The following is a 12,315-nucleotide window of genomic DNA, read 5'->3' on the forward strand; positions in this document are numbered from 1 at the left end:
TCTTGTTTTTTGATTTGTGTTTGTGTGTGTGACAGGGTCTCACTCTGTCACCCAGGCTGGAGTGCAGGGGCACGTGCAGCCTCAATCTCCCCAGCTCAGGTGATCCTCCTGTCTCGGTCTCCCAAGTAGCTGGGACCACAGGCACATGTCACCATGCCCAGCTAATTTTACATTTTTGTGTGTGGAGATGGGATCTCTCTGTATTGCCAAGGCTGGTCTCAAACTCATGGCCTCAAGCAGTCCTCTGGCTTGGCCTCCCAAAGTGCTGGGATGACAGGTGTGAGCCACTGCGCCTGGCCATGATTCTTATCGTAGAGGCCTTAGTGAATCTGCTTTAATACCTGATAGATCTACTCCTCCTCTACCTACCCCCATCCCAGCCACCCCTGTGGTTTTGGGGGTTTTTTTGGTTGTTGTTTTTTTTTTTTTTCCAGATGGAGTCTCGCTCTGTTGCCCAGGCTAGAGTGCAGTGGCGCAATCTCAGCTCACTGCAACCTCCGCCTCCCGGGCTCACGCCATTCTTCTGCCTCAGCCTCCCGAGTAGCTGGGACTACAGGCGCCCGCCACCACGCCCGGCTAGTTTTTTTTGTTTTTTTTTTATATATTTTTAGTAGAGACGGGGTTTCACCGTGTTAGCCAAAATGGTCTCACTCAATCTCCTGACCTCATGATCCGCCCACCTCGGCCTCACAAAGTGCTGGGATTACAGGCGTGAGCCACCACGCCTGGCCTTTTTTTTTTTTTTTTTGAGACAGAGTCTTGCTCTGTCACCCAGGCTAGAGTACAGTGGTGTGATCTTGGCTTACCACAACCTTCACCTCCTGGGCTCAAGAGATTCTCCTACCTCAGCCTCCCAAATAGCTGGGATTTCAGGCACATGCCACCATGTGCAGCTAATTTTTGTATTTTAAGCAGAGATAGGGTTTCACCATGTTGGCCAAGCTGGTCTTTAACTCCTGACCTCAGGTGATCTGCCCACCTCGGCCTCCCAAAGTGTTGGGATTACAGGTGTGAGCCACTACGCCTGGTCCCTTGGTTACTTTTTCAGGTGAACTTTTTGATTATTGTTCATCTCTGGAGGAACACCTGCTGTTTTTTTCAACTGGGATCATGTCAGATGTATCAGTTACTTAAGGAGAATTGACATCTTGAAGACATTGAGTCTTTCTGTCTGAAAATAATATGTAGACTTTAGTTTTTTTTTACCTTGACTATTCTTTGTTTCTTTTTACAGGGCTCAAACTTCCAGATTTTCAGGATTCCATTTTTGAGTATTTCAACACTGCACCCCTTGCACATGACCTGACATTTAGAGTAAGTCATTGTTTTTTTTAAGTGACAGATGAGTTTATGATGAGTTATAAATAGTGTAATACATGATTTTACCACTCATGGGGCCACAAACATACCAGTAAATATACATTCAGTATTTATCTCATGTGCTAACTATGTACTTGATCCACGTGTAATCAACCCACATTAAATGCATAAGGTGAGAGACATTCAGGGTATTTGAGTTGCTCCCAGAGAAGCTTTCTCAACTCAAGTAGAAATGAGATTAAGAAAGTGTTCAGCATCTTCAGGGAGAAATCTACACTGGCCTCGGTTGTGTAGTGAGTATTTCTTTTTTTCTTTTCTTTTTTTGAGACAGAGTCTTGCTCTGTCACCCAGGCTGGAGTGCAGTAGCATGATCTTGGCTCACTGCAACTTCCACCTCCTGGGTTCAAGCGATTCTCCTGCCTCAGCCTCCTGAGTAGCTGGGATTACAGGCACCCGCCACCATGCCTGGCTCATTTTTGTGTTTTTAGTAGAGGCAGGGTTTCACCATATGGGCCAGGCTGGTCTCGAACTCCTGACCTTGTGATCTGCGCCCGCCCCCCCACCCCGGCCTCCCAAAGTGCTGGGATTACAGTCGTGAGCCACCGCACCTGGCCTGTAGCGAGTATTTCAAGTAAGTACTTTAATACAAATTCTCACATTGGGATGGGTGCGGTGGCTTATGCCTATAATCCCAGCACTTTGGGAGGCTGAAGTGGGAGCATCACTTGAGCCCAGGAGTTCAAGACCAGCCTAGGCAACATAGTGAGACCTTATCTCTTAAAAAAAAAAAAATCCCACACTAGAGCAAATAAAAACACTGTAGTTGTGTTACCATCTGTAGAGCTGTAGAGTTCGGCATTGGGGATCAATGGGAAAGGTGGTTGATGGGAACAGTCTGGCACCAGGTGCCTCGCTGAGACCATCACAAGGAGGCCAGCCCCTCAGGCAGCCAGAGTCACTGGTCATCTCCTTGGGAATTAGCTGTCGAGTGAGGAGCAGACCCCACTGCCTCCTTCTGTGGGCCGCAGGTTCTTGGTGGCATTCCGTGGAGGCAGGACAGCCTTTCCTCCTCTTCTGAACCTGTAGGGATGCACCCTTGACAGCAGCACACGAAGCACACTGGAGCGGGGAGAGCAGAGCTCACTCATGGAACGCCTGATGGGGGTGCAGGGACGGGGAGGTGGTTCCAGCCTTTGATTTAGAAAACTCCAACCCTGCAGGCGAGTGGGAAGAATAGGGTGCATGTGTACATGTCCCTCACCTGGGGTTTTGCTACATCTGCTTTCTCTCTCTCAACATAGAGACTTTTTTCCTCAGCAGTATTTGAAAGCGACTTGCAGGTATCAGCGACCCCAACATACTTCAGCAGTTATTTCCTACGATTGGGGCATTCTCCCACATAACCACAGGGTCACTGTCATCAGGCATTCTGCGCTGGTGCCGTGCGACAGCCCGTATCCATGTGTCCCTTGTCGTCCCGGGAATGTCCTTTCCTGCTGGCTTTTCCTCCTAGTTCTGGATCTACCTGAAGATCACGAATCGCATTTAGTCTTTTGTTTCCTTTAATCTGGAACAGTTCCCCATCTGTCCCCTTTTATGACAATGATATTTTGGTGTTACCCAAGTCAGTTGTCCTGCAGAATGTCCACTCTGGGTTTGTCTGATGTTCCATCTTGATCAGATGTGGGTTGAACCTTTGGCACAAACTGTGCGCAGGAGGAGCTGTGCCCTTCCCACACACACAGGCCGGCCTGCCCAGGGCAGGTGATGCCAAGTGTGATCATTGGGTTGAGGTGGGGTTGGCTAGGGTTGCTGCCTGTGTGAGTAGGGGGTAGTCAGCAGGTGCCCATGTGGGCAGCTGCCTGTAGCAGCCTCCCCTGGGGTGGGCTCTTAGCATCCTGGCCTGTGTCTGTCATTACAACACCCAAGCAGGCTGGCATTGCTCACAGCCACTCTGGATGCACACTGTTCACCTTCACCTATCAGAATGTTTGTTTGTTTTATCAAATTGGCAATGCTTGTCTTTTCCCTGAAATCCTCGGTTTTGAAGAAGCAAATAACCGGTAAGTGCCACCAGATCTTTGATAAGCCTGTTTCTGCACAAGTCATTGCCTCCCCCTGTTGCTGCGGGGCCAGGCACCACTGTGAGGAGGAATGAGTGGATTCCAGAGAACCAGAGATGGTGCTTGTTCAGTGAGTGGAGGCCGGCAGGAAAGCAGTCGCTTTCTGTAACATGAACAGAGTAGAGGGCCCAGTAGCAAGTGAGTTTACAGCCAGTACTGTCCATGAGTGTGTGAGTCACAGCTGTGGAGAGTGGGCAGCAGAGGTGGAGACAGAGGCGACATCTTTATGCCTCATTCTCTACAGCCAGCACGCCTGCCCTTGCTAACCCCTCCTTTTTTTTTTTTTTTTTTTGAGACAGAGTCTTACTCTGTCGCCCAGGCTGGAGTGCAATGGTGCAGTTTCGGCTCACCACAACCTCCACCTCCTGAGTTCAAGTGATTCTCGTGCCTCAGTCTCCCAAATAGCTGGGACTACAGGCACACGCCACTACACCCAGCTAATTTTTTTTTTTTTTTGTATTTTTAGTAGAGATTGGGGTTTTGCCATGTTGCTCAGGATGGTCTTGAACTCCTGACTTCAAGTGATCCACCCACCTCAGCCTCCCAAAGTGTTGGGATTACAGGCGTGAGCCACCATGCCTGGCCCATAGTTGATTTATAAATTGTGATATAAGCACACATAACGTAAAACTTAACCATCTTAACCATTTTTTAGAGTCAGGGCTTCCTTCTGCTGCCCAGGCTGGAGTGCAGTGCTGCCATCATAGCTCACTGCCACCTCAAACTCCTGGACTCAGGCGATTCTCCTGCCTCAGCCTCCTGAGTAGCTAGCACTACAGGTGCTCGCCACCACACCCAGCTAATTTTTAAATTTTTTTGTAGAGATGGATTCTCGCTGTATTGCCCAGACCAGTCTCAAACTCCTAACCTCAGGTGATCTGCCTGCCTCGGCCTCCCAAAGTGCTGGGATTATAGACGTGAGCCACCGTGCCGGCCATTAATCCCTCGTTAATGCCTCTGTGATTTAAGTGGGAAGGCATTTATTGTTGAAAGAAAAAACCCTGCATCAGGGGCTGAGTCTGTTAGAGCTTCCAGACTCTTTTGAAAATTGTCTTTGAGAAACTTCTTATCCCACTCTGCCTGCATGAAACATGTTGCTTATTACTAGAAATGGTTTGCCACCAAGATTAAGTCAATGTATCTTCGTGCAAGTGTTGACTGGGTGGGAAATGATGTTTGTTCCTCCTGTCTGTTGCCTCCAAGGACTCTCTCTCCTCCTCGTCTGCATCTTCCCTGCTAGCCTTTTGGGAAGAAGTAAGTGGCTGCCAGCACTGGCTTCCCGCGGCTTTCACTCCTGTTAGTGCACAGCCTCCTCAATGCTCCTGTCCTTTAATCTGCATCCCTTTGGTTAATTAACCAACTAAATGAAACGAGCGGGGCTTTTACATGACTAAAATTAAATTAATATTCTTTTCCTCCTCATTTATCTAAAGATGGAACCATAACTCACTTAACATACCTTGTTTATGGGGCAGATTTGCTTACGTTTTTGAGCTTTGACAATTAGCCAGTTGAGCTAGCCTTTCCCTTGTGAATTTGCAGTACACAGTTGTGTGTGTTTTATGTGTGTGTGCTGCTGTCCCATCTGAATTTGGCTCCTTCCTCAGCGGCCTAATTAATTGCAACTGTTGGAAAGTGTTTATCTGATTTGGTTCATTGGGATTCTGATGTGGAACACAAAATGCAGCTGTAAACTGCTCCTTTAGGCGCCTACCCAGCCATGTCTGTGTCCTGGTACACTGTTTGCTGGTGCTAACACTTACTACTCAGCGTACCTACATGTGCGTCTATGTAAACAGCAATGGCCTGTGATGATGAACTATTAGTTTCAGGAATACGTGTTGAAATAGAGTTGTTTTTAAGTGGTTTCAGAGTGTTTCTTTAGCTTCAAATAAATCACTGTGAAATTAGAACTCTTAATTTGTTAAAACAAAACATTGCTTCCCCGTGTCGTAAAATCTTCAGGGAAATTCTTACAGCTGCTCCTGGGCCCACCGACCTCTGTTGATGTTTGAATTTCTTCTTGATCCTTGAAATGAGGTTAAGAAGCATTTGGCTAATTGATCTTTTTTTTCTTTTTCTTTTTCTTTTTCTTTTGAGACAGTCTTGCTTCATTGCCCAGGCTGGAGTGCAGTGGCTTGATCTCGGCTCACTGCAGCCTCCGCCTCCTGGGTTCAAGCGATTCTCGGGCTCAGCCTCCGGAGTAGCTGGGATTATGCGTGTGTGCTAGCATGCCTGGCTAATTTTTGTATTTGTAGTAGAGACAGGGTTTTGCCATGTTGGCCAGGCTGGTCTCAAACTCCTGACTTCAGGTGATCCCCCACCTCAGCCTCCCAAAGTGCCGGGATTACAGGCGTGAGCCTCCGCGCCCCGCCTGGCTAATTGATCTTAAGGCTGCTAGGTTGGGTAACCTTACTTATGAATAAAGGTCAGGAAGGATCGGCGTTTCCAGGTCTTGCCCTTTCGGTGCCAGGGCGAGGAGGCTGCAGGAGGCGGCGGTGTGCTCATGGCTGTGCATTAGAGATGTCTTCAGGCAAATTCTCACCTCAGCGGGGTAACTGTGACTTGTCATACTCACCTGCCCACGCGATCACCACTCAGTCGAGGATGCCAAGTGCAGGGGTCCTCAGGGCAGGCCGGCCGGCTAGGAGTAGAGCAGGAGTCCGTGAGGAGACCCAAGGGGTGATAGGATCCAGGAGTAAGAACCGCTGGGACCTCTGGGCCAGACAGAATGTGCTTTTATTAGTAAAGAACTTGTAAGTTGAGTCTGGATCATATAGAGTATGTCCTTTCACCTAACTCTTTTTTTCTTGGTTCTCACAGACCAGCTCAGCTAGTGAGCAAGAAACACAAGCTCCGAAGCCAGAAGCGTCCCCGTTGCTGTCTGTGGCTGCATCAGAGCAACAGGAGGTGAGACAGCGTTGCCCTGGTGATGCTCCCACCTGGGGTCTGCCCTCGTGTCCAGGTGACCAAACGCCACTCACCTGGCCCCTGCATAACAGCTTGCAGCGAGGGCCTCTGCCCAGGTGCTCAAGCCCACCTTTCATTTTGAGAATTAACTATCAGTCCCTCCCCTAGATGAGGAAGACTTCAGCAGATGTCTCAACATTGTAGCAAATTAAAGATGCAGAACTGTTCACTGTTAACACATTCTTGAGAGAAGTGCACCCCGTGGGGCCAGGTGTCTCAGCTGTGCTGAGCTGGGCCGACACTCACCTGTCCTGCTTGTCTCCCAGGACATGGCTCGGCCCCCGCAGAGGCCATCCGCTGTGCCGTTGCCCACCACGCAGGCCCTGGCTCTGGCTGGACCGAAGGTAGGGGCCTTGCTTTCACCCGGGGCGCCTTCTTAGTTGTTTAGTTAGTTAGTTATTCTCAGTTATTTAGAAAATAACTTTTGTATAAATAAAACAGACTTAGTCATTTTTGTGTACACACAGTAGTGACCCTGATGTTCTGTAGGAAATTTGTTGAGAATGGTGTGTAATTCAGGAAGCTGTGTTTTCTTAATGGCACCAATGCTACACAAATGTATTTTAATCAGAAATGTTCGGCATTTGGTCTCCCCACTCTCGCCTCATTCCCCAAGCCATATTCCCCTCTCCACGATAGGCAGCTTACTCCTCCACATTGGTTTTCATTTGTCTGCCTGCACTTTGGGAACCTTACAGAACCATGTGGCTGGTGGGCGAGAATGACTCGGCATAAGCGGCACTGCAGTGCGTGTGCAGTTCTGAGCCTCATGCTTTTCACAGTGCATCCTGGAGAGCCAGCACGGTGACCCCACTGGGCCGGTGCTCCCATGTCCTGGCCTTGGCTTCTTCTGTAACATCCCCTTTTCTTTCATATAAATATCAACGCAGATCAGAAAGTCTCCAGGGTGACAGGCCCCTGAGTTCCAAGCATTGCGAGTACATAGCCCTGTGGCCTAAGGTGGTTTTGGTGGTTGTTAATATGGACATGGCCTCTGCTTGTGCTTCCTGCCACAGGCAGCTGTGCCAGCTGGACGTAAGAAGCCAGACTTGTCTGAGGCTAATTCAGGATTTGCCTTTTGGACTGAGACTTGCAGAGTCAGGGACCAAGTCAAGAGGTCATTTATTTGGTGACCATATTTGATAGCAGCAGCTCTGCAGACTGCTGAGGTGTCACTCCTAGTCCTGATGGCCCGGGCACCGCCCCACGGCCTCCCTGCCCACCCCAGCCAGCCTCTTCCCCAGCAGGTCTCTGGAGTTTGTGTCGGTCACTCCCCTACTTCTTGCCAGTGGTCTCACCCACATCTGTGTCCTGCTGAGGATCGTATTGGTCTCTGCTGCGCCTGAGCTTTGTAAAGAGGCGGTCCTGCATGGCCTGCACCATGTCCCTCTGTTCAGCCTTGGGGCTGCTTCCATTGCCGCTGGGATCACAGTGTGTCCACTCCCGATGAGGGACCGTGAGCCTTTCCAGGCATTTGCTATTGTGAACTGTTCTCCTGTAGGTGATTCTTGTGTGTCTCTTGGACACATGCAAGGCCTGTGTGCAGCCCAACCCCAGTGTGACCCCAGGTTGGCCCCCAAGAGCCAGTTGGTGCTGGTCTCCAGGAGGCCAGGAGCGTGAGCCAGAAAGAGCATTGGCCATATCACCTCGGCGCTCTGGCCCAGCTGACCTCACTGTTTGGTAGCAGTGCTCTCGCACTGAAGGAAGTATTTGTTGGCCTGTCTCTGGCTCAAGCCCGTAGGTGGTTTTCACCACTATTTGATGAGCCCTGTTAGGGAACACGTAGACCAAGACCAGAACTTGCACATTTCCACCTTTTCAGAATAATGCCCAAGCCATGTATAAACTGGATCACAGGCAGATGGATCTGACTCTTCTCAGGAGTCCATGGTTCACCTCAGTGTTCTTGATTTTCTCCCTCCAGCCGAAAGCTCACCAGTTCAGCATCAAGTCCTTCTCCAGCCCTACTCAGTGCAGCCACTGCACCTCCCTGATGGTTGGGCTGATCCGGCAGGGCTACGCCTGCGAGGGTGAGTGTCGCTGCAGCTCCTGGGGTCAGCGTGCACAGCCCCACACGCCTGCAGCTCAGGGCACCAGCAAGCTCCAGGGCAGCCCTTGTGCAAGCAGACCAAACTGAAGTGAAGTTTAATTGGCATTATTTGAGGACAGGGTTTTTGGTTCTTTTTGGGTGGGGGGATAGGGTCTCACTCTGTAGCTCAGACTGGAGTGCAGTGGTGCAGTCACAGGTCAGCTCAAGCGATTCCTTTGTCTCAGCCTGTCAAGTAGTTGGGAGCACAGACACACACACCCCACCACACCTGGCTATTTTTAAATTTTTTTGTAGAGAGTGGGGGTCTCACTTTGTTTCCCAGTCTGGTCTCGAACTCTGGGACTCAAGCAATCTCCCGCCTCAGCCTCCCGAAGTGCTGGGATTACAGGCGTGAGCCACTGCACCCAGCCTGGCAGGTTTATTTTTACAAATCCTCAGTAAAGGTCTGTGGAACCGTGGATCCCTGCTGTGCTGGGGCCTCCAGTGCACTCTGCGCCTCTGTGGTGACCCAAATCTTCTATTGAGAATTATTACAAAGTGTATCGTCTGCAGCTGTTCTTGAAAATCAGGAAAAATAATTGTGTAAAATCTTCCACTATCAAGTTAGAGATAACCACAATTATTTGTTTCTGCTTCTGAAACAAATCGTTCGTATTTTTCTTTCTTTCTTTCTCTTTCTTTCTCTTTCTCTTTCTTTCTTTCTTTCTTTTCTTTCTTTCTTTTCTTTCTTTTTATTTCTTCTCTTTCTTTTCTTTTTTGAGACAGAGTTTGACTCTGTTGCCCAGGCTGGAGTGCAGTAGCTCGATTTCAGCTTACTGCAACCTCTGCCTCCCAGATTCAAGTGATTCTCCTGCCTCATCCCCCCAGGTAGCTGGGGACAGGCACACGCCACCATGCCCCGCTAATTTTTGTGTTCTTAGTAGAGATGGGGTTTCGCCATGTTGGCCAGGCTGGTCTCGAACTCCTGACCTCAAGTGATCCACCTGCCTCAGCCTCCCAAAGTGCTGGGATTACAGGTATGAGCCACCTCACTCAGCCCTTCGTATTTTTAAGGCTATATCTTGTGCTCTTGCCCTGTGCTGGGATTTGACATGCTCTTACCCCCTCAGTGATTGCCTCATTTCACAGATGAGCAACCACCCCAAGCCACCCAGTGCCGCAGGAGGGTCCTGGAGCCCAGACCTCACTGGCTCTGAGCACTCAACGCCTTCCTGACCATGGGTCTGTGAGCAGAGTTGCCCTTCATTCTACATTATAGCAGAAGCATTGTTTGTTGTTATTTCAACTCATGCACTTTTTGATTGGCTGCCAAGATCCCGTGTCCCCATGACGATTGGCCTGTAATTGCCATGTAGAAGCTCACCTGTGCGGGAGGCGGCTCGGGCTGGCGGGGACAGCATGGAGACAGGCTTCTGCAGTGGGCCCTTTCCCTGTGCGCATGCTGAAGACGCATTCAGTGCCAGAATCCCTGAGCTTTTGTGTGGATTCTGCCCTGCAACTGTTTTTACCTTCTTGGATGTCTGGACGTGATGTGAAACTTGGTCATTATTTTTTGTTTGTTTTGTTTTGTTTTGAGACAGAGTCTCGCTCTGTCTCCCAAGCTGGAGTGCAGTAGTGTGATCTCAGCTCACTACAACTTCCGCCTCCCAGGCTCAAGCGATTCTCCTGCCTCAGCCTCCCGAGTAGCTGGGACTACAGGTGTATGTCACCATGCCTGGCTAATTGTTGTATTTTTAATAAAGGCGGGATTTCACCATGTTGGCCAGGCTGGTCTCAAACTCCTGACCTCAAGTGGTCTGCCCATCTCAGCCTCCGAAAGTGCTGGGATTCCAGGCGAGACCTGGTAATTATTAAATTGCCTCTTTAGGGCATAGGTTCTGCAGTGACTTCTCCGTAGGCAGCAGGCTTTGAAGGCAGTGTTCTGCTCTCTTCCAGTGTGTTCCTTTGCTTGCCACGTGTCCTGCAAAGACAGCGCCCCCCAGGTGTGCCCAATACCTCCCGAGCAGTCCAAGAGGCCTCTGGGCGTGGATGTGCAGCGAGGCATTGGAACAGCCTACAAAGGCCATGTCAAGGTAGGCGGTTTCATCTCCACCCCTCCGCCGTCGGTGCTCGTGAGGTGCAGTGACCAATAGCCATGCCCAGCCACTCTCGAAAGCAGCCCCTTGCTCTGGCAGGCAGCCCTGGTGCCAGTCCTAGGAGGCTTCGCCTCCTGGGCACTGAGGCCATCAGGTCTGCATAGCCGCTGTTCTGAATGGCCTGGGCATCCTGAGGCTTCCACGCAGACGCTCACTCAAGAGTCCCTCCTGGGCTGAGTGTCCAGCCAGTGGGCAGAAGCTCAGTCTGAAAGCCACTGTGCCAGGCCCACATCTCCAAGGCTGTCGGGCTGCGTGTACCACAGCACCCTGCATGGGGTGGACGTGACATTGGCTGAGCTGCCAGCTTTCCTGGCAGTGTCTGCTGCCACGCATGGACCCCTCCCCAGCAATGCCTTGAGCCTTCTTGGGAAAACCCCCCCTGTCCAGATAGCTCTGTTTGCTGGCCTGGCAGCTGGAAGGAGATTGTGAACGAGTGTAATGGGGCCTGGCGGCCTGCCTGGCCTGGTGGAACGTGGCCACTGTTTGTTTTTATTAATAGGTCCCAAAGCCCACGGGGGTGAAGAAGGGATGGCAGCGTGCATATGCAGTCGTGTGTGACTGCAAGCTCTTCCTGTATGATCTGCCTGAAGGAAAATCCACCCAGCCGGGTGTCATTGCGAGCCAAGTCTTGGATCTCAGGTCTGTGTTTGGGCAGCACCGCCCTCACTCTGTGAATCTTCCTTATCTGGCTTTAGCCAAAAGGACATGTGTTCCTTGGTAATCTTTCACCTCGTGTGTACTTCACCCGCTTCATTATTGTACGGTCGCAAAAATGGGTACAGCTTAGTCATGACTGGAAGCGCTCACATGCATGTGAACAGACGTGCTTATGGGCCTGCATGCACAGGAACAGGAGCGCTGTAGACGCTTCCTGCCTCGCATGTGTTTGCATTGAAAAGTTTGCCACAGGGGAATTAATTTAACATAAGAAAACCACATGCCCAAGAACAAGCAGAAGATATCCCAGAGAAAAGCTGTGCAGCCCACAGCCATCTGTCCATTTTAGAGACCAGGGCAGGTGCTCTTGGCTTGTTGAAGACGTCTGGAGCCATGGGCCATGTGGGTGTGTGTGACCATAGCCTTTGCTGTGTGACCCTGTCTCAGTGCCACCCAGTGTCAGCTGCAGGAGCAGGCGGGGCCTCCTTCCCACTTGCTCCTAGAGTTGGTATCTGTGGCCCATCTGTTTGTGAGATGAGGACAGTGGTCATGTTACTGGCATGTGGAGTGTTGTTGTGAAGGTAAACACATCACTAAGAGGCCTAGCTCAGCCCAGGGCTTGCACACGGAGCCGTGCTACCGCCTCTGTGTCATCTCTGTGCAGTGCCCGTGCACTGTCTCTGGTGTGGTGCGCACAGGACTGCTCTGGGCTCAGGCAGGGGCTGGAGACTCCATCTGTAGCATTGGTTCTTGGGGCAGGGCTGCTGGGCGGGTACCCTGAGGACAGCGAGGATGAGTCGGGATCACCTGGTAGCATACTCCCACTTTCCATGCGCCCCCCCCCGGGGCATCTGCCAGTCCCTGGCTGTGTACAGGTGTGCCCCTGACCTGGCAACAAAGAGCCACTGGTAGAGGAAAAATTGGCCTAAGCCCAAGTCAAGGATCCCATCAGAGGGCTCAGCACTCTTCAGGGAGCCTCTTCAGAACAGCACTTCCACACTGACCCACACCCTGCTCCCCCTCTCACCTCCACACCCACGCCACCCCCATTCCCCCACCC

The 12,315-nt window shown here is 50.9% G+C and overlaps 1 protein-coding gene across 1 annotated transcript in view; it reads left to right on the forward strand.

Annotated features, from left to right (window-relative positions):
- Positions 1-12,315, forward strand: part of CDC42BPB (CDC42 binding protein kinase beta (DMPK-like)) — a 137,586-nt gene that overhangs the window by 108,620 nt on the left and 16,651 nt on the right. The window contains exons 21-26 of the mRNA XM_011951430.1: positions 1,235-1,314; positions 6,267-6,353; positions 6,680-6,757; positions 8,338-8,443; positions 10,399-10,535; positions 11,098-11,237. Of these exons, the coding sequence (XP_011806820.1) occupies positions 1,235-1,314; positions 6,267-6,353; positions 6,680-6,757; positions 8,338-8,443; positions 10,399-10,535; positions 11,098-11,237 (628 nt within the window). The remainder of the gene's footprint in view (positions 1-1,234; positions 1,315-6,266; positions 6,354-6,679; positions 6,758-8,337; positions 8,444-10,398; positions 10,536-11,097; positions 11,238-12,315) is intronic.

The sequence above is a fragment of the Colobus angolensis genome, unplaced genomic scaffold, assembly GCF_000951035.1.
Source record: "Colobus angolensis palliatus isolate OR3802 unplaced genomic scaffold, Cang.pa_1.0 Scaffold32, whole genome shotgun sequence".
Classification (NCBI taxonomy): Eukaryota; Metazoa; Chordata; class Mammalia; order Primates; family Cercopithecidae; genus Colobus; species Colobus angolensis.